This window comes from Ambystoma mexicanum, chromosome 6q (genome assembly GCF_040938575.1).
Source record: "Ambystoma mexicanum isolate Mex_15411 chromosome 6q, UKY_AmexF1_1, whole genome shotgun sequence".
Lineage (NCBI taxonomy): Eukaryota > Metazoa > Chordata > Amphibia > Caudata > Ambystomatidae > Ambystoma > Ambystoma mexicanum.
In genome coordinates this window covers 153,812,807-153,839,754 of record NC_090937.1, presented here as the reverse complement: position 1 = coordinate 153,839,754, position 26,948 = coordinate 153,812,807, and the positions used below count along the sequence as shown (strand labels likewise).

Here is a 26,948-nt window from a genome sequence, read left to right as displayed (position 1 = left end):
CCTGAAGACTGATGCTTCACATATCGGCAGGTTCGCAGAAGTGGGAGAGAAAGCAGACTGAATACTGAATGACCGCCGCGAAGTTTGATAGCAAAAAGGAGCCGCCACAGAGAACCAGTGTGTTGGCTGAATGTGAATGCTGACCCCGGTACACTCCATACAAGAACAATGTTACAATATAACAATTTGGAATACCAAACAATTGATGAATCGAAGCAGAAACTATTTTCTGAATATGAGGTAGAGAAACTGAAGGAACGCAGCAAAGACGAAAGTTTCCTTTTAAGGGATTAAAAAAGGGGAACGTTTATGACCAGCATTATAAACCACTAAGATGCCATCAAAAGAAAATTATGAGTGGGGAAAGCCTCTAACTAGTACTACCCACAGCCAAGAGGCTACGAGAAAACCATACTAAGACAACCACTGGGAAAAGCTCATATCCAGCATTACCATCAGCCAAGAAGTGCCTACATAAAGCAACCAAAGCAAAAATCCCCTTATAAGAGATATACTTTTGGGAAAGCTTACATCTCATCTTGCCAACAACCAAGAGACTGTGATACAATACCGCAGTGACAAGGACGCAACTCTTTCTTTTTAAGATATCAACTGGAGGAGACTTGTAACCCAAACTGCTATTAGTCAAGAAGCTGTCTAGAAGCTACTGAAAAGCCCCTTGAGCATAATTCTTCTATATTTCTGTCTCAGTTTTGGGGAAAACTGGAACACAAGTTGTCAAGAGTCAAGAGACTAGAAGAAAAGGCAGTTATTGTTCAACCCTCCTTCCAAGAGAGAATGGTGTGGAGAGTACTGTTATCAATATTGCCATCAAGTTTGAAAGTAGTTGAAGGAGTTTTTCTTCCTTGCACGTGAGCATACCAGGAAAGGGCTTATAGTGGTAAATCGAGGCAGGCGAGTGGACCAGGAAAGAAGATGGTGGTTTGATAAAATATCTTTGTGGCAAAAGATGTATTGAAAGAACCTTTGTGGAATTAAGAGAATCCATTCACAATATAATTTGTTTGACAAGCAGTTGTATCACTTAGACATGTTGATTTGCTCTCCCGACAAAAGTATTCAATTTGAAGGAAATATATGAAGAAAGGTTGAAGTGCTATCTTGACAAATAGTAGTTCCTTTGAAGAGGGTGTAACATGATAACAGAACAATTGCATTGGTTTGAACATGTGTTTGTCAAAGAAAGTCTGTTATCCTTTCAAGAGGGGTATTGTGGAAAATATCAAGTTGTTTTGAACTATCAACCAATGGTGGTGGAAACAACATTTGTGGTATCACAGAAAAACACACATTGGTTAAAATAGACTTTTCTATTACCTTTAACAGAACCTTGTTGGATCTGAACTGTAATCAAAGTATTCCTGCATTGATCCAGAGGACCTTGTTCGCAAGGATTGCTTCCGAGAACTTTACATTTGAATTACAAAATTGTTTTTTGTTGAACTAAAGAATACCATGTTTTCCTTGTATCATTTTGTTGTGTGTATTAGTGTGAGGGACACTAGGTCACTTTTCTTTAGTTTTAGTTTGCTAGGCAAGGACCTCTATTAGGATAGGGAAAGTTAGGCGTTCATCAAACACCTTTTTATTTGAATGCATGGCAAACCCTGATAAAAACTTTACCTTTAGGGCCGTCCCACATTTCTGACTCCCCTGCTGTTAGCTCCCTGCTCCCTTGTTTCTCTACTTCTTTCACTGGGTTCTTCCCCCTAAGATTGTAAAGCGCTCTGTTGCTTCTTGAAGCTAGGTCTGCGCTCAATAACTACCGTAATATTAAAAATCTTAAAAGTAACCTCCAGCAGTAACTTTAAGTATTGCGGCATGGGGCATCCACGGGAAGCAAAGGATATCCCTGAATGCACAAAGCTGTACACATGATGTGAAATAACGAAGGCATTCCGTAATACATCAATTACTCTAACTTTCAGTCTGAATCGAAAGCAACACCCATGCTGTATCCAACTCAAATAGCTCTTAGGACATACTTCGGCACACCGCCCCAAAGTGAAGGGGCACCTGGTTGGACATACTGCTGGAGAGACACATGAGTTGTACATTTGGCCCAACTTGTGTTTTATGACAAAGGTTTTAACCAGTCAAGCTGATCTCGGAGGGATAGTCTGGTCGACCATTTATTAGCAATGATTATGAACAAAATGAATATACGCACAGGCTTTACATAGCCGCACTGCATGTATTATCCAGCCTCAAAAACATGGGTGATCAAAGTGGTCAGTAAGGGGTAGTTAATAACCCTAGGAAATGTTCCTTTACTTTTGCTCATAAATCATCTACTCAGACCTTCCTTGTACAGTCGCTCACTCCAATCCCCTGCTAAACCCATATAGACAGACAGAGGGATCATTATTGTTGGATAATGACCCAGTCCCGAGATCTATAAGGCTATTACCACATAAAGGTTTTAGTCATGTAGGGTTTGGATACATGCCAGTGATTTATAAAATGTTGTTTTAATAGTGAGTAAAGTAAAAATGCCAAATGTGCTAGGAAATTAAATGTGGTTTAATATTGTAGTATTTAAATAACAAGGTTGCATTTAAATTGTAAGCTCAGTGTAACTGCCACCGTTTTTAACTGAGCATTCATTAGGTGACTGAAAAGTAAAAGGCTTTCCTATTTGAAAGCAAAAGCATGTTTCCATGTTTCAGCAGGTGTGCGTTAAATTGTATGATGTCTGTCATTTTGAAGGTTCAGTGAAAAAACATCCTCCCAAATCTTTCTGAAGGTAATCTTATTGGGAAATTACATTACTGTTTCTTGAATGCAGAGAAATTGTTTCTGCTGTTTCCTTGTCTGCTTTTCAAGCCATACTATTTGGTATGCAGTCACTACCGGTACTTATTGACTGCCTTCCATGCATTTTAATTGGCTCAGAGGAGGTCAATCATGGCAACCACATGCTAATACTGAATAATGCTCTGTTCTCCAAATTGTTTATTCATCAGCATTTTGATTGTAGGTTTTACTGAACTGCAACTGTTTAAACTTGATTATGCATTAGGTGTAACAGAAAAGGTACATGTTTTTGTATACGAAGATGAAAGCACATTTCCATGTTAAATGAATGCTGTTTGTCATTTTGAGTGCGCCAGGAAAAGAAAATACTCGCATAGTCTTGCTGAAACCAATCTTACTGGGAAATAGCATTGCTTTCCGCTGCTTCTCTGCCAGCTTCTAGAGACAGAATATTTAGAATGCAGTCACTACCAGTAGTTATTAACTGTATTCTGTGTATTTTAATTAGCTCAGAGAAGATCAGTAATGGCACACATGTGCTAATTAAGCAATAAGCCCCTCGCCGGGGAGCATTACCACCTCAGCTAATGGTCCTTGGCCCCTAGTTAACAAAGGCACTGGGGCATTACCTGAGGCGGTAATGCCCCCCCGCCCTCCTGGTGAGGGGCTTATTGCTATTAGTACCCTGGCCCCTTGGACTTGGATTAGTACCCCAGCAACTGTTTTCAGTTGCGAGATGCTCCAGCATTTCGCAACTGAAAAATACCAAATAATGGCCGCCAACGAAGGGAAAACTAAGTCCTCTCTCCCTTTCCATGGTGGCCATTGAAAATAGTTAAAAAAAATAGTAAACAAACAAAATAGCCAACATGGAAACGGAGAAGAGGCTACATGTAGTCAGTTCTCCCTTTCCATGGCGGCCCATACAAAAATAGGAAAAAGAGTAAACAAAAAAAATGGCCGCCATGGAAAGGAGAGAAGGGACTAGACATAGTCCCTTCTTCCTTTCCATGGTGGTGTGTCACAGATCAGGAGCCGACGTGCTGGGGACAGAAGTGTTCCCAGTGCGTCCGCCCCAAAAAAAGAACCAAAAATAAGGTAAGTGGTTGGGCGGAAGAAAACTCTGTGGATGGGTCAAGGGGGAGAATGTGAAGCACTTAACTTGTACCACAGCGATGAAGATGGCAGACTCCAGCCCTAAGGAGGCTCAGAGTGGTGGGATTACCATGTGATAATGTCCCCCTTCTGAGCCTCCTCATTGGCTGTGAAACTGCCACCCCATTTCCCCAACCCGGTACTAATACGGAATAATGCACTGTTCTCCAATTTGTGTACTCATCAAATTCAGTGTGGCCTAACTCTGCTGCCTTTTGAACCTAGGGCCCTACCATCAAGAAAAACGAAAATAACAAGTACAAAAAGATTTATGCATTGATAATGCAAATTGTGCTCTTCTTTCAATCAGGGCAGTTGATCTGTGGGCCATCGGCTGTCTGGTGACGGAAATGCTTACTGGGGAGCCCCTGTTCCCAGGAGACTCGGACATTGATCAGTTGTACCATATCATGAAATGTTTGGGTAAGAGCCTGCCTTTCTTTATCTCTTCAAGACTTGATTAAAAAAAATCATAAGCTAATATTTAATGCACCCTATTTTTCTGTCCAAACCTTAAAAGAAATCCATTGGCCTACTACGTCACATGCTTGATGTCCTTCAACATTCTCTTTGATAAGAGCAGAGGCCAATGAGAGTTAACGGACGAGTTCTTTCTGTATGGATGCCAGAGGAACGAGGGCGTCCTTTCACACCTTAAAAGACAAAACTGCTGTGGGGCCGCCTACTGAATATTTTGAAAGCATCGGTGGGGCTTACAATAACCTTTGAAAAAGCTTTTGTGTCTGTGCTGTATCTGCCACTATGCTTTATGAGTGACATAGCATAACGCCTAGCCCAGCGCATAACGCCTAGCCCAGCAGTCGTCCCACTCTCCATAATTCATGCCAGAGGAGGCAACGCAATCCTCTTTATCCTATTGCTGAGAAAAAGCTGTATTTCTACAGACAGTCTTCAGTTATGATCTTGAGGCGTGAGTATTTTACTCCCTACTTTTGGAATTTGGGAGCACATTCCCTTTTCAGGGAGTAAACAAATGTCCTCATGGTTGACTGGAGAATAGTTAGGCAAATAAAAATACATTAACATTATTTAAAATTGCCATTTCTGTTGTAACAGATAACACAATAGTAGGGCTCCTCTGTGTGGCAGATGCTGCTTCAATGACTGGTCTGAACACATAAACATAGCAGTGCAGGCCGCAACAAGGCTGGACCCCGGCTTATCTGTAATTCTTTCTTGGGAGAATCTGTCTAATTTTAAAAATGGACAGGCACACATACCTCTCATCTGTAGGGGTGCTGGAAGACTATGCTAACTTCATACATTAGGTATGAAAGAAATCTGTTTAGCTACACAGACAGATCAGTTTACCCAAAGTGAGGGACATAGGATCTTTAAAAACTGCAGAAGAACATTTTCAAGGTAGGGCAGTACTGTTAAAAATAGACAGAATTTGCAAATGCTGGGCCTCATTACAGGTCGGGCGGTCCGGAATTAACAGTGGCGGTAAACCTGCCGCCACTGTTAATTCTGGACCGCCCGATCTCGAGTCCTGCAGGTGGGAGATGATGTTCCCGCCAGGTCTGACCTGGCGGATTTAACACTGCCCGCCTGCAGGCGGACGAGGAAACACCGGCAGCATTACGAGATGCTGCCGGTGTTTCCATGATCCCCATTCCCATTGAATCCTATAGGACTCAATGGGAATGGGGATTTACCGAATTCCGCCTCTGGAATTCCCGGGACACCGGGGTCGTAATGCCCCAGTAATTCCGGGAATCACAGAGGCGGAATGGTAATACGAGTCCGGCCGTAACTGAGGTGGTAAAACCGCCTGGTTAGGGCCGGACTCGTAATGAGGCCCACTGTCTGGTTTATTGCCTGCCTCATTTCAGGCATGGAGGTATTTTCTGCTGACAGTATTCCAATGGAATACAGTATGCAGTAAACACCGCCTGATTACAAGTTTGGATACCCTAGGATAGCCCCCATCCCCCATTGTTATCTCCACTGAGGAGAAGCCCCTGGGTGTTAATAAAAAGGCCTACAATGTTAGATGCATTTTGGACAGTGAATCCAGCATTGAGAAGGGATCACAGAAGGGCCAGGGAGGCGGGAGAGGTAGACATTGGGGTGTACAAGGACCCCAATGGTTCAGAGGGGGAAGCGCGGAATGCTCCTTCAGTGCTTAATTTGTAAAGAAATAAGTGCCGGGGCTCAAATATTTTCTAAGATGGCCATGATACGTCAGGATGGGCAGCTCCCCGCCCCCTGTTGTCACCACTCAGAACTGCTCCCCATGCGGTCAACATATGTGGGCTTACCGCTGCAACACCAAACTTTTGGTTGATGGATGTACTCCCTACTGCAGATGTGTGATTTACAAATGCCAATCAATATATGTATAAAATAACATAACACGTTTCAGTGTGTCTTTAAACACCATCATAATGTACATGTTGCTCTGATTCTATAGGTGTTTATCAGTGACTGGAGGTTAAAATAATAAAGTTGCCAAAACACCACATCATCATCAAACTCTGTCTCAGACAATAAGTGCTGGGGCTCCAAATTAGGTGCCGGGGCTGAACCCTGGCAAGCCCGTCCACAAATTAAGCACTGTCTGTACCTGAGAATATAGCCATATCGAACTGCAGAGGTTGTGGAGTCTGAGAGGCCAAATTGTGATTTATTTTTTGTGTAAAGCAGGCTTGCTTTTGTGATTATCATGCGATGGTAGGGTTGCCTGTAAGTTGTGGATGGATTGCTCTGGAATTTTAACCTCTTTGAGATAGCCCTTGCAAACCAATGTTCCCTTTTTTATTTTATGCAGAAAATTGGCCAAGCCAATTTGGAAAAATATTCCTGTGTGGTGTGTGCTGTGGGATTCGTATAAAGAGGCAGCATACTTCAGTTTTCCTTTTATTTCCTGTAGAGCATTCTTCCAATCAGGGTTTTAAGTGACTCTTACATGACAGTCGGCCTCATTACGAGTTGGGTGGTGCGGGTTAAATGCGGCTGTATCACTGTGTACAGCTGTATTACTGCACCACTCCAAGGTGTGTGGGGGCGGTAATTCCCCATTCACCATGGCCCTTCCCCATTCCCATTTTTGCCCCCATAGGGCTCAATGGGAATGGGGAAGGCGGTAATTACGGTACCGCAAATTGCGGTACCGTAATTACCTCCTAGGTTCCTTTGTGGGTCCTGTCCTTAATGGCTGGTAAAACCAGCCGTTAAGGTAGGGTCCCACAAAGGGACCTCGTAGTAAGGCGGTAAGGGTTTACCGGCACTGGTACCCTTACCGGTACCGGTAAACCCTTACCACCGTCCGTGTAATGAGGCCCAAAGAGTAGACACATTGGTTTTCCATTTCCTGCAATAATGTAAGTCAATGGGCTTCATTACGAGGTGGGAGGTAAGGGATTACCGGCACCGGTAAGGGCACCGGTTCCGGTAATCTCTTACCTCCCTACTATGAGTTCCCTTTGCGGGTCCTTCTTTAACGCCTGCTTTTTGCAATTTGCGGTACTGTTATTAGCGCCTTCCCCATTCTCATTGAGCCCTGTGGGGGCTCAAATGGGAATGGGGAAGGGCCCTGGCGAATGGGAAATTACCGGTCCCTCCGACCTCGGAATGGACCGGTAATTGCTCCATTCACCAGGGCGGAGTCGGAAGGGTTTTGGAGGCAGCCATGGCGCTATTAGCGCCATGGTTACCTCCTACCGTGTAATGAGGCCCAGTGATTTTGTTTTGCGATGTTAAGAGCCAGGCCAATATTCTTACAGAAGTTCACAAATATCCCTAACTTCTTGCACACGCCGGTCGGTGTTAACAATAGTAAAACTGCATCACTGGCAAACAGTAGGGCCAGGATCTTGTCTCCTGCTAATGAAGGGGTTTCAGACTGGGAATCCAACAACTCGTCCAGTACACCATTTATAAAAATTCAGAATAACTTGGGGGAAGAACGCACCCTTTTCAGACTCCCTTTTCAATCTTAAATTACCTTAAGGTATTTCCATCTGTGCCCCAACGCACTACAGCTGCATTAGCCGAGTATAAATTCTGAATGGCGTCTAACAAATGCGGGGGAATATTTAGTGCACAGAGAACCTCCCACAGCTGGCTCCTGGGCACTGTGTCTAATGCTGTTCCAAGTCGGCAAATATCGCATGGACACTCATTTTCCTAAGGACATCATATTTGTTTGATTTGATTTTATTTTATTTATAAAGCGCAAAAAACCAGGCCCAGGGGCAACTGGGCGCATACTCTTAAACATGTTACAAAAAGCAGTAGTTACAGAAGTTACAAAAATATACAGCATATATACATGTACATACTCTTAAACATGTTACAAAAAGAAGTAGTTACAGTGAGTTACAAAAATATACAGCATATATACATGTACCGAAGGGTACCATTAACAGCGTATAATACAGGGACAGAGCAGAGTGAAAATGTATATTCAGTCCTGTACCCCACATGGAGTCTGGACTGTGTCAAGGTCTCATGAGTCTTGGGAGAGCAGCCATGTTTTAGCATTGTTCTTGAAGGAGTGGAATGATGGTTCAATTCTGATAGGTGTGTGCAAGGTGTTCCAGAGTTTGGAGGCCAGGATGGGGAAGCTCACCCCACCAGCTTTTTGGAGTTTGCATCTAGGCACGATGAGGCTGTGAGTTTGGGCTGCTCTGGAAGGTCGAGTGGAGGTGTGGCGTGAGAAGCGAGCGGACAGGTAAGGTGGGGCGTTGTTGTTCAGACATTTGTGAGTCAAAGCTAGGGTTTTCAGGGCAATTCTCTGCTTTACCGGGAGCCAGCGTAAGTCCGATCTGACGGAGGAGATATGAGAGCGTCTCGGGATGTTTAAGGCTGCCCTTAAGGCATTATTTTGTACAGTTTGCAATTTATTAAGGTTAGACTGACTGGTCCATAGGTAGAGAGCACTAAAGTAGTCGATTTTGGCCATAACAAGAGTTCTGGCGAGTGTGATACAGTTGGTGGAGTTTAGGAAGGGTCTACAGGCAGTGATAAGTTTGCAGGTATAGGCCGAAGCTGACCTAACTGCATTTATTTGTCTGTTCAGAGAAAGCGAGGAGTCAAGATAGACCCCTAGCGTCTTAGTATCTTTGGAGACTTTAATGTCATTGCCGTCAATAATGAAGGACTTGTAGGTTTGGTCTAGTTTGTTGAGTCAATGATTTGATCCTAAAAGTAAGAGCTCAGTCTTATCATCGTTAAGGCAAAGTTCGTGCTGTGCCATCCAGGCCTGGATGACCGAGTAAACATCGTTAAGGGCTTTGGTGTCAGCTGTGTAGTCTCCTGTGATAGGGATGAGTATCTGGGTGTCGTCCGCGTAGTTAGTGTAGGAGACACCCAGATAGTCAAGCACATCGAAGAGGGGCTTGGTGAATACGTTATACAACGTAGGGGATACACACGAGCCTTGAGGAACACCACAGTGAATAGGGGAGGGATCCGTTGATGCCAGCGGTGAGAAGACCCTCATGGATCTATTGCTCAGGAATGAGTGGATCCAGGCATTGGCAGAGTCGGAGAAGTGGGCTGCGGATTTGAGATGCTGGCAGAGTATTTGGTGGTTGACCAGATCAAAAGCCGCGGAGAGATCGAGGAGAAGGAGAAGAGCTAGCTTCCCATTGTCCTTCAGTGACTCCATCTGAGTTTTCAAGTCGATCAGAGCTGACTCCGTGCCATGTTTAGGGGGGAACTCTGATTGTCTTAAACCCAGGAGATTGTTTAGTTCGAGGTAATCCTGAATCTGCAGGTAGGCTGCGTGGTCCAGGATCTTGAGCAGGAATGGGACTGTAGTGATAGGTCTGAAGTTAGTTGGGATATTATGGTCAAGGGAGGGTTTTTTGAGGAGTGGGATAACCCATGCATCCTTTAGGTTGTCGGGGACAGTACCCGTCTTGAAAGAAGCATTTATGAATGCTGTAATGAACTGGGCTAGCTCATGAGATGCTTCCTTGATAATAGGTGCTGGGCAGGGGTCGCCTTTGCAATTGGAAGGTTTTAAATTGTTTATGATGTTTTCTACTTCGAGAGTGGTGAGTGGGGAGAAGGAGAAAGGTTTATGCGGATAGGTTAAATGTGTATTAAGTGTAGGTGTGGTCGGTGGTTGGTCAAGCTGTAGGGATTTCTGTTTGTCCTTGATTTTAGATTGGAGGGTAGCAATTTTACCCAGGAGTGCTGACTGAATATTGGTGCACCAAGTGTTGTCTTTGGAGCAAGAGTCAGGGGGGGCTGCAGGTGTCTTGAGTTCCTTAAGGATATTAAAGAGTTCCTTAGTATTGGACTGGGCTGACATAATGCGGTTATTATAAGAATCTTTTTTTGCCTGGAGTACAGCTTCTTTATAGTTAAGGGTGGCTATCCGAAGACTGTCCTTGTGGGCGTCGGAGTGGTGACTTCTCCAGCGTGACTCTGCTGTGCGTTTCTCTTTGCGTAACACTCTAGGCTGGGGAGTAAACCATGAGTTAAGGTGTGCTCGTTGTTTGGGTTTCCTCAGTTTGAGCGGGGCAATAGAGTTGATGGCTGCAAGCAGTGACTGGTTATACATGTCGGCTAGGTTGGTGGGGTCTGAGCTGATGTTGCATATCAATCTCAGCTGTAGGATTGGATCGACTGCTCAGGCCCCCACAGAACCCAGCTTGATGATGTGGTTGTCAGAGATCCAGGATTCGTGATGGTTGAGATTCGCTCTGGCATAGACTTTACCCCCTATGTCCAATAACGATAATTTGAGGGAGACTTTTTATAGATGGGAACTATCTCGGCCTGGGTCCATGAGGAGGCAACAACATTATGTTTTAGGACTGCATTGAATAGCTTGGTAATCCAAATATCAGGCGCTGTGGCATATACATCTATTGGGAACCTATCTGGACCCGGAGCCCTCCCCAGCTTTTGACTGTGAAGAGCTCTAGCAACTTCTTCACAAATGAGGGCAAACAGTGGACGGTCGCATGCCACCACCTTCATTCCATAACCATCTTCTCTGACATTTCCCTGGATAACAGCTCTATTCTTCTTATAAAGCCCAGGGAAGTGCTCTAAGTTAGAGGAGCCCCTTATTTGATGTATTTTTAGCCTCATTAATTACCAGGCCTTTGTCCTCCCTGCACTCTATATTATACCATGGGGTCCTAGCTTACGTCAGTTTGCACACCAGTTAATGAGGTTTAGAAAACATGGGCCCCAGCTTCGAAGTCAATATCTCATGGAGTCAGACTATTGCAGCGTGGTGTTCAAAATCAACATGGCAAATTCCTCCAGTCGGGGGAATATGTCAGAATATGCCTTAGGCAGAATTGTTTCCAAATCAAGATTTCCCCATCTGATGTCACGTCCTGCATGACCTGATATTGTCAATGGCACATTGGCTTCTATTGCATTGGGTGCCCTATCATTGTTCAGGCCCATGAAGGACTCCTTCACCACCAGCACCAATGGATGATGGTCACTTTCATTCCTGCGTTGATTGGAAAAGCTATTTATGCATGACCATGCTTCTACATTTACGAAAATGTAGCCAATTCTAGTTCGGGCCACATCATTGTCATAGGACGGTGTAGCCGACACATCCCCAGGAAACCAGCTATTAAACGCCCAGGAAACCAGTTATTACACACCCTGAGGGTGGCCAAAAATAGGAGAATAGCTACCTCTTTAGTATACCTCTATTGCCTTTTCGATTTAACAGGATTAAGGTTACCAATTCGCCAGCAGTTATCTTCGTCATCCATTATTTCGGCCATACTATCCAAAGGCTTGAAGTGGAGGTTGAGGTTCCCATAACCATCATCCTCATGCATTTGAGCAGACTAGCTCTCCAAGGGTCAATTCACTCAATCACCTTCTGGATGAGGTCAAAACCAGCCCCGGGTTCGCCCCTGTTATAGAGATTCATGAATATCGTGTTGGCGTCATCAATACATTTCAAGTGCAGTTCGAGTATGTCAGGGGATTCACAATCATGGACTTGTATGGACTTCAATAAGGTGACATCTGTCCACGTCACCAGTCCACCACTTAGGTGGCCCTTTTTTCCTTTCCTATCTGGAATTGCAAAAGCACATACCCTTGGATGTGAGGGGTGTTGGTGGCCCAGGTTTCTTGGAGGCTAAAGATCCCATGTCCCCGAATGAAATGGTGCCATTTGTGGTCTGCAAGATACTTATTTACCCCAGCAATGTTCCATAATAGGGCACGCACCACAGGCCGCTTCTGGTCCGGAGTTCCCGTAGGATTAAGGGGTCCATCGTCCCCCATGCCTACGTGCTCCGGTTACCCTGTAATCATTACAGGTGCCTGTCCCTGGCCAGGGTGCCCAACCCATCAGTCGGTATTATGTCCAATGCACCCCTGACTCATTTCCATCAGCCTGTACTGGAACCTCAACAGACCCTCCTCAATACTTCGTAAATGCTCGGTACCCCAAGTATGTTCCTCTGTACCAACTGCTCCCAATGATCTCACCTGGGGGGGCTGAAATGGGCATTTACTGCTCACTGGACCCTATGGCCATCGCAGGGAAAGGGACTGGTATGGCCACTATAACTCCGCTGTGTGCATGAAATAAAGCTATCAGTTGCCATGATGTATTTTTTGCTGAAAAAAATCATCAAAATGTATATGGGAGAGTGGGGGGATAAGGATTCACCCACACACACTCAGAAAAATGTAGCCTCTGAACACTGTTTTGTAAACTGCACTTCCCGCACATGCCATGCTGCCTGTTTGACTGGGGCTTCTTCTTTATCATAATCGTTGTTGCTGTCTTGTGGAATTTTGACACATTATGTTGTAAGCACAGAGTGGGCAGCATGCAACATGTCATTATGATTTGGCCAACCTTATTGGGGGCATACATCAGTGCACCACCAGTCCTCTGAAGGCAACAGAACCTGGCTTTTAGTATTCCGAAGGACTGCTCCATGAGGCAGCATGTTCAGATGTGTGCCGCATTCTAATCCGACTCTGCAGAGGTTTTGGTATGAGGTCATTAGCCATGACTGGATTGTATAGGTGGCTTCACCTGTAAGGATGTGGCGATACATTACTCAATGCATGCATTTTGTTTTTATAAACAGCCACATATAGGGATGTTGAGTACCATGGGGGATGAGTGTGGATGTGTGAGATGACGTGGTTGTACATTTGGGGCTGTGCGTGGCTGCTTTAGGTCCTCTATGAACACACCAACCCTTTGGAGTGGGACAAGACACCATTGTTGTGCTTACCTAGAACCCATGTCCTTTGTTCTCTTTGTGTGTCAAAGTACAGAGCGGGGGGGGGGGTTACTATTGCACAGTCCCATGGAGTCATGTGTGGAGCCAGGAAACCTTACACAGCAGTGTTATGGTCATGTCAACGTCACTTGTAATTTGCTCTTTCAGTGCATGCTGCTGCTTTCTGTTCCTGTGCTCTTGCTGTGTCGCAGTGGGGCACAGTGGCACATATAAATTGGGCAACATCATAGAGGCATACTTTCATTGCATTTATGCTCTCTTGGGTTCTTTGTAGGGAATTGTGTGCTGCTGCTGCATGGTGCAGTAGAGCAGCCAACACTTGCTTCAGGTTTCTCGAAAATGTGAGCTGGGCCATGGCATGCAAGCTTGCCAGCAGTGTGATGCTATGAAAATGGAATACAACCACTAACTTCGGTATAGGGGGTATTCCTGTTCGTATGCCAATGTGGCCCGCAAGTTCATTCTGAATGAGCTGCAGTACATGAATTACGGTTGTCCTGTACAGCCAATAAGTCCTCAGGATTTGTGTTTCTGTTGGTGCCAACGGGGTGTTTCTGATCCTGGGAATTAGGGGCATCTGCCTCCCCCTCTGTCCTAGTTGGCCCATTTGCTGCATGATTGCTGCATTCTTCCGGCCATCAAATCGGAGGTACAACTCCCCTAGGTATTTTGGCTGCGCTCTACTAGGCTGCATATTGCTGATGGTCTTGGGAGAGGTCTGGTGTTGGCTTCTCATCTTAGGAGGGGCTGAATATGTGCACCTGTGACTGATTTTGCTACAACTGCCCTTCATTTCCACCTGCTTTTTCATGCTGGTAATTTCTTGTGGCGTTTCATGTGTTATTTTTCCTAGTAATTTTTGTTGATATTATGTGGTACATATTGCATCAGGTAATGGCCACTCACCGCCTCTGGTGTTATGTTGTTGATGTGGTGAGGCATGGATACCACATCAGTTCTTTTCAAAGGATTTGTGTTTTCGTATGCAGTAACTGGCTTGTACAGTGCAGTACATCATCCTGTATTTGCCGATACAGCATGTTTTATGTTGCATTACGTAGTAATTATCTAGGTTATTCATGTTGCCAAGGCATTGTGGCATCCCTGCCTGCACGAGAGTTTGATGGAATGTTTGGGTTTGAGTTGTCTGGGATTCGGATCGGGGAGTTTGAGAGTGAGAGGACGGAGCTGCAGGGTGAGAGCGGCAGTGCAGGGCGCCGGGCTCTGCACAAGTAAATAAACTTGATTTACTTACCTTCGGTCTCCGGTGTATATACCTCAATTGGTGACGAGGATTACCCGGCGTCCTACGAACCTACGGAAGGAAGGGGAAAGACAAGAGCAGTTGCTGCGAACGAACGCATACTTCATGTTTCTTTGTGCCGGCTTTCCGTTTGCTGCTGAAAGGGGAAAGAAGAAGCTGTAATTGGACAGTGGATGATGATAAGGGAGTGGAATTTCACACGAGAAATCGTAGAGTCGTTTATGCGTCCATAGTAGCACGTTTGAGTAAAGGACCCTTCAAAGAGCATCACAATCACGTGGTATGATCCTGGATACCATCAGGGAGCCAGGCAGAGATGAAGGGGATATGATAATCTCTTCATCTTCGTCCCAGTGAAAAAACAATTAAAAAAATAAACATTTTTAACCTAATTGCTGGAGCTGATCTTGTAGGAAATTACAAGCAGTTTGAACAAAGAAGTTGCACAATTAGCAGTGGAAGTATACAATTTGGCATCCTGCACTTGGAGCTGATCTTGTAGGAAATTACAAGCAGATTGAACAAGGAAGTTGTACAGTTAGCAGTGGAAGTACACAATTTGGCATCCTGCATTTGATGTAATAACCTGTATACATTAAAGATGCAAGGCATCAGCATTCAACCACCGGCGAAGTTCCTTCCAACCCCAAGTCAGCCAGTTGTTGTTTGGTCAGAGTGGAAAGAATTCTGGTTGAATAGTGTTCAAACAGTTGAGCAAGAAGGTCTCACCTCTCATAAGAAAACGTTACTGCTACTTCATGCTTTGGGGCTGGAAGGCAAAAGGAAGTTCAGAGAGTTGCCAGAGTTACCAAGAGAAGAAGCTGGTGATGCTGATGAGCATGAAAAGGCCACAAAACAATTGGACAAATACTATACTCCGGAGACAAATGTAGCTATAAACAGGTATAATTTCTATACAAGGATTCAAAGGGAGCATAAGTCTATTGAAGAATATGTGTCGGCACTGAGAGTTTTGTCATGCACATGTCATTTTGGCAATGGTATCACTCTGGATGAACTAATCAGAGACCAAATTATTATCCATTCAAAGGACAGTTTGGTCCAGGAGAGGTTGTGGATGGTAGGTAACCCATCCCTGCCAGAGACTATTGTCATAGCCAAACAAATAGAACACAGTCAATTGTGCTCCAAGGAAATGAAGAATAAAAAACAGGAGGCTGCTCATAATGTGCAACAACAAAACAGTAAAGTCGCATCGGAAACAGAGGAACAAAGCATGGTCAACACGCTGAGAACCAAGGAACGGGCGGATGCTACTATGGTCAAAACTAACAGATCTAGGGTATTTGAAAGTAAAGGAAACTCATATAGAGGAAGGAATTGGGTGAACAATGAACCCAGATTGATGAATACGCAATCTAGGGAAGGGGACAGATGCTATAATTGTGGCAGGTTTGGCCATTACGCATATTCTAAAAAGTGCCCAGGTGTACGGCAGAAGTGTGGAAATTGTGGAGTGAAGGGCCATTTTGCTGTCACCTGCAGACGAAAGAAAAGAATTTCAGTTATTCAGGATGAAGAAGAAGAATCAGATGAAGAGGGAGTGTTTATGATTCATGAACCACCAGGAGGTGAATTCAAATGCCCAAGTTGTGATGTAATATTTGACAATCGGAAACTCAAAGTGAAAGTGGATAATTGTTCTCCATGGACGATCATCACAAAGAAAACTTGGAGAAACTTAGTAGCATGTGGTTTTAAGAGTAAATTAAAAGCATCTGATATAAAGAATCCCGACTGATTTGAAGGGTCAAAGATCAAGATGATTGGTTGGTTCTCATGCATCATTCAATTCAAGGACAGGCGAGCACAAGTGAAAGTCTATGGGCCTCATTACACGGTAGGCGGTAGGGATTTACCGGTACCGGTAAAATACCGGTGCCGGTAAATCCCTGCCGCCTTACTACGAGGTCCCTTAGCGGGTTGGAGTTTTAACGCCTGCTTTTTGCAGGCGTTAAATGCCAACCCGCTAAGGGACCTCGGAGCTAATTACGGCACCGCTAAATTGCGGTGCCGTAATTAGCGCCTTCCCCATTCCCATTGAGCCCTATGGGGCAGAAATGGGAATGGGGAAGGGCAATGGCGGAAGGGGGATTTACCGCCCCTCCAACCTTGGGATGGGGCGGTAAATCCCCTTACCGCCAAGGCGGTGCCGGTATTTTACCGGCATGAGCCATGGCGCTAATTGCGCCATGGCTCACCGCGTACCGTGTAATGAGGCCCTATGTGGCCGAAAAGGGAGTAAATATAATTGGTTGGAGGGATCAAGCTGGGTTAAGGATCAGATTGGATCCATGTGAAGAAGAGCAAATTCTAATTGTTAATAGTAGTTGAGGACAAGGAGAGAAAATGATGACAAAAAGGAGTGAAGCACAGGAGAAATTGGGTTTGATAAAGGATTGAAAGGATAACTGATATCTTTCCTCTTACGATAATATCTGAAATGTTAAATCGCATTGGAAATGCAGATTTATTTTCTACACTAGATCTTTCAAGTGCGTATCATCAGATATCCCTCACGGAAGACTGTAGAGACATCAAAGCATTCATACTCCACATGGGTTGTACAGATACAAACGCATGCCGTTTGGTTTGGCATCCGCGGCAGCGGTATTTCAAAGGATTATGATGCATGTTCTTAAGGGTTTAAGTGGGACACTTGTTTATCAAGATGAGATCATTGTATTTGGCAAGAGCTCTGAAGAACATGATAGGAGGTTGAGAGAAGTATTGACAAAACTGGACAATGTGGGGTTGAAGATTGAGCAGAGTAAATGTAAGTTCGGAATGGAAGAAGTTGAGTATTTGGGGCACACAGTAAACGGTAGAGGATACAAACCAAAGGGTGATGCAATGAAGGCTATCAGAGACTCGCCTAATCCCAGTAATAAGGATGAATTTAGATCATTCCTGGGATTATGTGAATATTACAACAGATTTGTAGAAAATTTTGCCAGTGTAACAGAACCCTTGAGAAAATTGTTGAAAAAAGATACCAGGTTTGACTGGAGTGACGAATGTAATGAAGCAGTGAATTGCATTAAGAAGGAGATTTGTAGTTCTCCAGAATTAGGGGCGTTTGTGTTTGGAAGATTGACCAAGGTCACGGTGGATGCCAGTGGGAGTGGTGTGGGAGCAGTGTTATCCCAAATTGATGAATGTGGCAAGGAGACAATAATCAGTTATGCCTCCAGAGCTATTTCAGACACAGAAAGCAGATATTCAGTAATCGAGAAATAATTGTTAGCTTGTTCCTGGGCTGTGAATTACTTTAGAAAATATCTGTGGGGTAGTAGGTTCATCATACAGACTGATCACAAACCCCTTATAGTGGTTCTTACAGTGAAGGGAATGTGTAAAGCTTCACCTAGGTTAGCCAGGTTAAGTATCAAGCTGCAAGGCTACCATTTTATGGTGAGGTACGTCCCAGGGAAGAGAAATGTTATTGCTGACTATTTGTCACGTTTACCTTTAAAGAATTATGAGACGGAGACAGAAAGTAATGAAGAAATGGTGGCAGTTGTTCTTGAAATAACCTCTAAAGAAATGTGGTTAAATGAATTTGGTAAAGATGAAGTTTTGCAAGAAATCAGAAATTATACTGAATTGGGATGGCCTGAGAAGAGATTGGTTGGTGAAGGATGCATGAAGTTCTGGGAAGTAAGGGATGAGTTGTCCATGGAAGATGTATTTTTAATGAGGGGGGACAAATTAATCCCTCCACAAGTGTTGTGTAATGAACTCATAGAAAAAGCACAACAAGGACATCCAGGAATCACTGGAACTAAAAGCAATGCGAGGTCCAAATACTGGTGGCCAGGAATGGATTTGATGATCGAGAGATTTGTTAGAAATTGTTGGCCATGTCAGAACAGCGACAAAAGTTGCAAAAGTTTTAAGTCAGACACCAATCAATATAGCAAAAGGGGAGGCACCATGGGAGAAGTTAGGCATTGATATTGTTGGGCCCTATGCTAAGTTGATGTGTTAAAAGGGATTTTTGATAGTCTTGGTTGACTATTATTCAGGTTGGCTAGAGGTAAAAGCTGTTAACAAAGTTGACTCGGTTAAAATAATTATATTTTTTAAGCAAATCTTCAGGAGAGAGGGGTTTCCTAAGATAATCATAAGTGATAATGGTGTTCAGTTTAAAAGTAGAGAAGTTAAGGAGTTTGCCAAAGTGTCGGGAATTGAATGGGGATTTTCTGCACTATATCATCCCCAGACTAATGGGTTAGTTGAGAGGTGCAACATGATGGTTGTAGAGACAGTAGAGTTAGCATTGAGAAACAACATGCCAGTTGATGAGGCTCTTATGGAGAAGCTATGGAGTGTGAGAATGTCGGTCAAAAGAGGGATGGAGGTATCTCCTTTTGAATTGAAGAGAGGGAGAGCTCCCAACACTTTACTTAATCCTGAATGGGTTAATCGTAGAAGGAGTTTAGAAGCTAAAGTAGAGAGAGTTTGTGAGCACCAGCAAAATAGATCTAGCTTGTCTCTAGGAGATTCTAAGTACAAAACTGAGATTTCACCAGGTGATTATGTGAGGATAAAGTTAGGGTGCAATGTGAGGAAAGGTGAATCCAAATACAGCAGCCCGGTCAATGTGTTACAAGTGTTCAAAAGGGCGATTGAAGTTCGTGGTGGTTCAGTGTGGAATTTAGATTGGGTGAGTAAATGGGTTTGGAATGGGGAGTGAGGTAGAGATAGACGTTTGAAACATGACAGAAGAGCAGTCGATTGGTTTGGAGATGACGTCCGTATTCAAAATGGTGATGAGAATGTAAATGTCGATTCTGGGTTACAAACTGATGAAGTTGACATGCAACAGAGAGGCAATTTTGGTGCTATTGCTGAAAACAGAGATGATGATAACATACATCAGAGAAACAATTTTGGTGTTATTGCTGGAAATAGAATTTCACGTAACTCGAGAGAGAAGAGATTACAGTTTTGGTCCAGAGACTGTGTCATGGAGAATTTAGATCGTAGACTGTTTCATCTTTGACCCAGGACCATATCCAGGATCACTCATTTTTATAACTCTGTTTTTTGGTTTGAGTTTGGGACTTAAGACAAATTCAAATTTGTTATATATTTGCTTATTGTTGTTCGTTTGTTTTTTTTAAATGTTTTTTTTCAAATTGTTCTAGGTTCTGTATAGGGGGGGTGATGTTGTATTACGTAGTAATTATCTAGGTTGGTCATGTTGCCAAGGCATGTTGCTGGTCAAGTGGCACAGCGAGTAGAGCACTTGCTTTGACATGGGTGCAGAGCCTGCTAACACAGGTTCGAATCCCGGCAGGGCCAAACTCAGCCTTTCATCCTTCTGAGGTCGATAAATGAGCACCACACACCGTGGGTAATGTTAAGCAGCGCTCAGATACCTGAGGGTTCGTAGCGCTATATAAAATGCCAAATTATTATTATTATTATTATTATTATTGTGGCGTCCCTGCCTGCACGAGAGTTTGATGGAATGTTTGGGTTTGAGTTGTGTGGGATTCGGATCGAGGAGTTTGAGAGTGAGAGGAAGGAGCTGCAGGGTGACAGCGGCAGTGCAGGGCGCCGGGGTTTGCACAAGTAAATAAACTTGATTTATTTACCTTCGGTCTCCGGTGTATATACCTCATTTTACCGTTGCCGCCACACTTGTAATCAGGCCCATTGAGATTTGTCATAGTAATTCACCATTGAATATTTATTGATAATCCTCCAGATTAATTGTAATGGTTTCATCATTAAAATCCTGTTTCAGTGTTTCTTTTCATTTTTATCTGATTTTATCTTGTGAGTATGTCATTGTGTTTGGGAACAGTGTGCAATAGTAGGATATGTGCTTTTTTGGTATTATTAAGTAGATTTGTCTCTATGCGTTGTCCATTCTCGAAGGTTGTATCATCTGAATATTTGGTTCATGTGGGAAGTTAAATAAAGAAGAGTACATCATAGAGTAGGATCAGGGTCAGATCTTTAAATACAGTGAAGTATTCCAGATAAACCCCTGCGTATAAGTTGCCCAATTTCCTGACTTCTGATTGGTTCAGCTTGTCATTTGGGATTTAGCAACGTGTATTACAAAGTTGATTTTTATTCTCAATGGGTGTATGTATTGCCAGCGCTGAAATATTAACCCCAGCTAGATTCCCTTTTACAGTGATATCGATTTCAACCCCATGTTCACTTGAAATAGATGTCCCTCTTATAAAACATGTGATTGCCTCCCACTCAGTTGATTTGGAAGAAGCTTTAGTATCAGTAATAAGAAGGGTCTCACCATCTCTTGTCTTGAAGATTGTCTGTAGGGCACATCACACTTGTGGAGTATTGGAACCTCCAGGATGAGACATTTGTACGATATAGTGCTATTCCAAATAGAAGGAAGAGCGGTGAGCGGACTGATATCTGATATCCTGTCCTAATCATCAAAGACTGATTTTTTATGCTTATTTTTTCAGTATTCTGTAACATACATTATTTTAATAGATTCCTTTGTTATATCAATTGCATTGTCATTTTTTTAATCGAACAGGGCCTGCATCCTTAGTATGCTAAAATACTTATTTGTGTTTCATACTCTTTGAACGGGGACCTGTAGGAGCCCTTTTGTATCCTCTCATCAACACAGGTCAGCTTGACACTTAGTTGGTCGTATCATTGTGAAAATGAAAGAAAGGGTTGACCAGGTGCGACTGAAGCTAGCATGTCATAACAGAGAAAGGAATAAGAAAAAAAGACTAAGATCAATTATAAAACATTCCAAAATGGTGGCTGCATTGAGTCCAGCTGCCTGTGATTATAGCAGACATTTTATGGTGAGGCAATTAAACAAAGGGTACCAATGTTTCTCCAGCATTGGATCTTTCATATATTCATATGCTGTTGAATATTCCCACTTATCAGGCTGGGAATCTTCACTATATCAATAGCAGTGTGTATTGCAGAAACAATTAACTGCCTTCACTCCAGTGGCCTATCAGAGTCATTTTTAGTTATTTTTCCCTCAAGTCAGTTTCCTTTAACTCCTCCCATGGAGCCCATGGCTCCAAATCTTCAGATTTCTTACCGAACTTTCAGAGTTGGGAGTACTTTATAATGTACATTTTTTCAATTATTTCTCAAACATATTTTCATCTACAACTTCTTGTTACATATGTTTTTAAAGACAGAGATAAGTCCCTTCCTTTCTGAGGAGTTTGGGAGCCTTTGCACTCAGGGAAAGCTCTACATGGAGGGGATTAATAGCGCCCTATTCCCCTCAGCATTGCGCCCCTGAAGTGTCCCACTTACTTACCATGACTGATATTAAAGCAAAGAAAAGCCTTTTGAGAAGTTGCTCCAATTGCAACCTAAAAACATCTATGTGGACGATAAGCATGAGGAGTGTGTGTGCTATTTATATCCTGACCATGAAATGGGATCCTGTCCCATTTGCAAGTCTTTTTTAAAAGTAAAATGCAGAGATCAGCACATGAGACTGGTGGCCTGGATTGATGAACAGACAATTACCTCAGGCACTGGCTATATCATGAGCTCTGTGTCTGCTCGCACAAGCAGACCCATGGAAAGGGCCTTTTTGTCAAAAAGGGTGAGATCACATGAGCAGTCCTCTAGATAGAAATGGGTGAGGATGGGTGAGGATAGAAGATCCTACCTCAAATGCCCTTCCTTGTAGATAAATCATATTTCGCTAGGCTAAAGACTCATCAGAACATTTGTCTGAAAGTCCGTCCATGAGCCCTGATCTACGACTTCAAAATCCAAATCATTGAAGATGTCATTGACAGCAAAACAATGTATGACACAGTCAACGACTCTTTCATCAACAGTCTGCCCCACCACAACATGGGCCATCTTGTCCATGACTACCTTGTCGATGACCACCCTGAAGACAGTTACCGGATCTTTGACAACAGCCTTGTTAACGATCAGAGGCCCTTCAAGATCCACTCCGTTGATGGCTCTGCCGACAACTCTGTCGATGACCTTGTTAATGAGGCCACAAAGAGTGCATGTTTTACCCCTATGACAGAATCTGCCATGCTTTTGGTGCCCTCTCTGTCCATAAGCGCTCACCAAAAGCAGGGTGTGCTTATTATAAAGCCAAATGTCATACCCATTAAGTCTGAACCTGCTGCCATTCTTCAGGAATATATTATGGAGTATCAAATCGATTCAGACATTGACAGTATGGCGGTTATCCTTTCAGGACAGCCAGCCGATTCTGTCACTTATCCCCCATGTGACACTCCAGCGCTCAGAGCAGCCAGGCATGCCAGAGCAACTAAATCCCCAAACCTCTTCTAAAGGCACACCACCTATCAGTGGACATTCTACCTATGCTGAAATCCTAAGCTTTGATCACAGAACTGCTACTCGAGTACCAGACCATCATAGGAGGCATGTGTTCCAACAAGACACACTGCCACAGCATCTGAAAGATCTGCTGCACCCGGAAAGACTGGGCCTCATTACAAGTTGGCCGGTCTAGAATTAACATGCCAGTGATTACGTTTACTGGCACGTTTCTGTAATGGCAAACTAAATGTTTGCCATGGGGTGGCCTTATTTACCTACAGCCAAGAGCTGGAGATAAATCAGGTACCCCACTGGCAAAAACAGCTGGTATTACTGATGCCAGTAATACCGGCAATCCCCCATGGAGTCATATGGGATGGTGTATGAACCTAGGTGTTAGGGAGGAGCCATTCCTTGAACAGGAGGGTCTTGACCTCCGTCCTGAACTGAAGAAGGGAGGGGGCGAGTCGGATATTGATTGAGAGGAGGTTCCAGAGACCTGGGGCATAGACAGAGAAGGCCTGTCTTCTGTTAGTTTCCTTTCTGCACAAGCAGAGCTTAAGTCTGCACGTCTTTACATCTGGTGGATGCTGAGTATCTCAATGAGGTAGCTTGGGAACTTGTATATGATGCAGCAGGATTTTAAAATGATATGGGCATGCAACAGTAGTTGTTTCTTATCAAGAGTGTGAAAATAATTCTAGTATATTAACAATACAGGCTCTTTACGATTAGAAAAGAGCACAGCCATTGGTATGATCAGGCATGTGTGAAAATAATTTCTCACTGGCCAATGAAAGAAATAAGGATGTCCTAATTTTCTGCTTATTAGAACAATTGTTTTGTCCTGATAAAGGTATACCAAAAATGAGGAAGCATTTTGCTGAAACATGGTGAGATGTTCGATAAAATATTGTATTATATGCATTTGCCAAAACCTTGAAAAAGTGGAGAGGAAAGGTAGTCATGTATATTGGATGCAGGTTAGATAAGTAGACAACTTGCTAGAAAGGTATTCATTTATGAGGGATTTATACAGTCGATTGGTGCAATTGGTGGCGCACATGATACCTGTTTTGTTTGTATTTACAATTATTTGTATTTACAAATCATATGCTTTTACAATGATCCAAAAATCCAAGCTATCTCAGTTACAATTCATTGTATGCAGATTTTTCTCATGCAAAAACATTGTTGAATTTTCTAAAATCCGGACTAGATTGTACTATTCTGTCCCGAACCTACCAGATATTCCGTGTCTGTCCAGTTGATAATTATAGGGTAGCGCAGTCTGACTCTGTATGATTTCACCTTTTTGACTGTGTCTTGATGCCATGTTTTATCTGTTGCAGGTAATTTAACGCTTCGTCACACAGAGCTCTTCTATAAGAATCCTCTTTTTGTTGGTGTGAGGTTGCCTGAAATTAGAGAAGTGGAACCTCTCGAAAGGCGATACCCGAAACTACCTAGCCTGGTCTTAGACGTAGCCAAGGTACAGTCTCCAAAATACCAGATTTTGAATTTGAAAAACAATTTTGTCTCTTGGTCATGTACCTGTCATTTAACTTCCTTATGGTGTATTCTTTATGATTGATCTTTGGATTTATCAAGTTGATACCAATAGGATTGCTTGTGGGTGCTTCCGTTTGAAGATAACCATTTAAGAAAATTAAATTCCCATGGTGCTATTCAACTTCATCTGACACCCACTGCACTGTGACTCCCATTACAGTGTGTGAGCATTTTTTTGCACTTCATCGCTAGTGTTAATTGCCATTACCATTGGCAGTGATCCTGAAAATCTTCTCCATTACAGCAATATTGCCATAACTGAGGTATTTTGGTGAATAAACATGTTTATTTCTAATTGGCCATTTCCACCTTCATGTCGAAGATGAGATTAAGTATGTGCTTTAGTAGATTAAACCGCAACTGTACACATTTTATAAATGCACAAAAGGGTTACATCTTACCCCTTTGCGCATTATATGGTGAATGTGGTGGAGAGATGAGTATCAGTGATGCCGCTTTTACATCCCCTTCTAAACTCTCTATTGAAAACCTTTTTCCCTGTACAGGAAAACAAATAATTCTGTGGGAGGGGTGGAGGTACATATTGGTGGATTCTAAGGCAAGTAGTATTTTTTCTGTAAAGGACTATAATATGGTTGTGCTAAAACAGGGGAGTAGTAGATGGAGCCCCTTTTGTGTCATGTTACATTTTGACAGGTGGACATGCCCCCTGTTTCCAGTCTTAGTCCCGCCCCCTTTTAATGTGCTTTGATATAAACTTAATATACATTTGATATAAAAATGATATAAAAAAGTTTGATATTGATATTATATCAAATGTATATTTTTATAGGAAGTGTTTTCTAATTTATATCAGTTTTGATATAAGTGAATATACATTCGATATCAAATCTATATAAAGATGGGAACAGTTCTCGACGATGTTGCTTGGTCGAGCTCCGAGAGCGAAGTGAGCTCTGAAGATGGGGACTGTGAATCTAGGGTTTTGCAGAGTGATGCATTGCTGACGTCACAGAGTGGTTCTGCCCCGGGGTGTTAGGAAGCGGATATACATTTTATATCAAATTGATAAGCCCCCCAAAGTTTTTTATAGCAACTTTATTGAACCCCAATCATTTGTATATAAACTTTATATGAAGCAGAAAAGAGTATCAAACTATTTTGATATATTTTTGATATAAAATATATATACAAATATGAACATATTTTTTATATATACATTTATATAAAAATCTATATAACAATCACATTTTTGGATATACAAATGTATATACAAAATTATATAAAAAATCATATTTTGTATATGAGAATGTATATAAAAATTAATATTAATAATCATATTTCTATATGGAAATGTATTTAAAAATGTATGTATTTGATATGAAATATTTGTTAACATTTTTAATATAAACTTCCCCAAAAAATGTTGATACCATTAAATGTGTATATCAATTTTGATATAAAAATAGATACCAATCTTATATGAACTGGCTTTGATACAGAGTGTAAATAATGAAAAGCAATTTACTTTATAAGTAAAGTGTGCTTCCCACAGCCTGAGCAAAATTCAAACTATTGTTTCTAAGGGGTCTACAGCACCTTGTGCGTGGCATACATGTGTCCCACTTTGACCCACCAAAGAGCTGTGAATCAACACTGCAGGGGTTTTATATCTACGACAAGGTCTGGGGAATCTTAGGAATGTGCTGACACACAGAGGGAATTCTATCCACATCAGCAGAAAGCACACATGGGCTTTATATTTAGCTTGCCGGAATACAGGGTATTTGTGCCAGCTGTATAAACAAACTACCCATGTAAATACCCATGAACAATGTTTATCAACTAAAACCAATGCTAGTTGGCAAGGCTATTTTTAACTTATGACTGAAGGCCAGCACAGGCTGAACTTAATTTTAGATGTTGTTATAAGGATACAGGTAGCTAACTATTTACAATCTACAGTGACACTCGCTAATTATTGCCGAGTATGCAGGAAATAGAATGCTGTGCTTCTGTTAATAAGAAACATGGCATTGGCCCAAGTAAGCATCTGCAGGGGTGAGGTTATTTTTAGATGTTGCTATAACACATAGTAAGCTGTATGAATGAAATAGAATGCTGTGTTTTGTTGATAAGAAACCCATTTCTGCAAACTAAACAGAAACATATACATCTGTGCATTGCTGATAATGAAACATGTGGAAACCTGAGGGCGTTCTCACAAATAATCCCTGAGGATCCATTGTTCAGGTGGCATGGGGAGGGCCATCGCTCTTGGATCCCAACCCTGGGGGCGGACAAGCGAGGATCACCTGGCCAAGGGGTCCTTAGGGACTGAGGGAAGAGCGCTTGAAGGCGATACATGGTACTCCCCCAATCCATCCTACCCTCCCTCTACTTTCAGGGGATATTGTCATCCAGACTCTGTCTTACCCCATGACTTTCCCTCAAAAGGAAGGAAGATAGAGAAACCCAGATCTAAAGATAAGCCAAACCTTTCTCCCAAACATGACACTAACCTTTTCTCTTTTTCCTCAAAACCTAGAGGGTGTTCTGTAAACCAACTTTCTCCTTCCCGGTCATCTTCCATTAATAAGACTCTAAGACTAGGGAAACTATAACAAACACCCATTCATTAAAACTACTCCAATACTCCCAATCAG

General features: G+C 42.7%; 1 protein-coding gene across 2 annotated transcripts in view; it reads left to right on the top strand.

Annotated features, from left to right (window-relative positions):
- The window catches only part of CDKL2 (cyclin dependent kinase like 2), a 510,980-nt gene that overhangs the window by 342,974 nt on the left and 141,058 nt on the right, over window positions 1–26,948 (top strand). For both annotated transcript variants that reach the window (XM_069630571.1, XM_069630572.1), the window contains exons 5-6: window positions 4,244–4,356; window positions 24,102–24,241. In XM_069630571.1, the coding sequence (XP_069486672.1) occupies window positions 4,244–4,356; window positions 24,102–24,241 (253 nt within the window). The remainder of the gene's footprint in view (window positions 1–4,243; window positions 4,357–24,101; window positions 24,242–26,948) is intronic.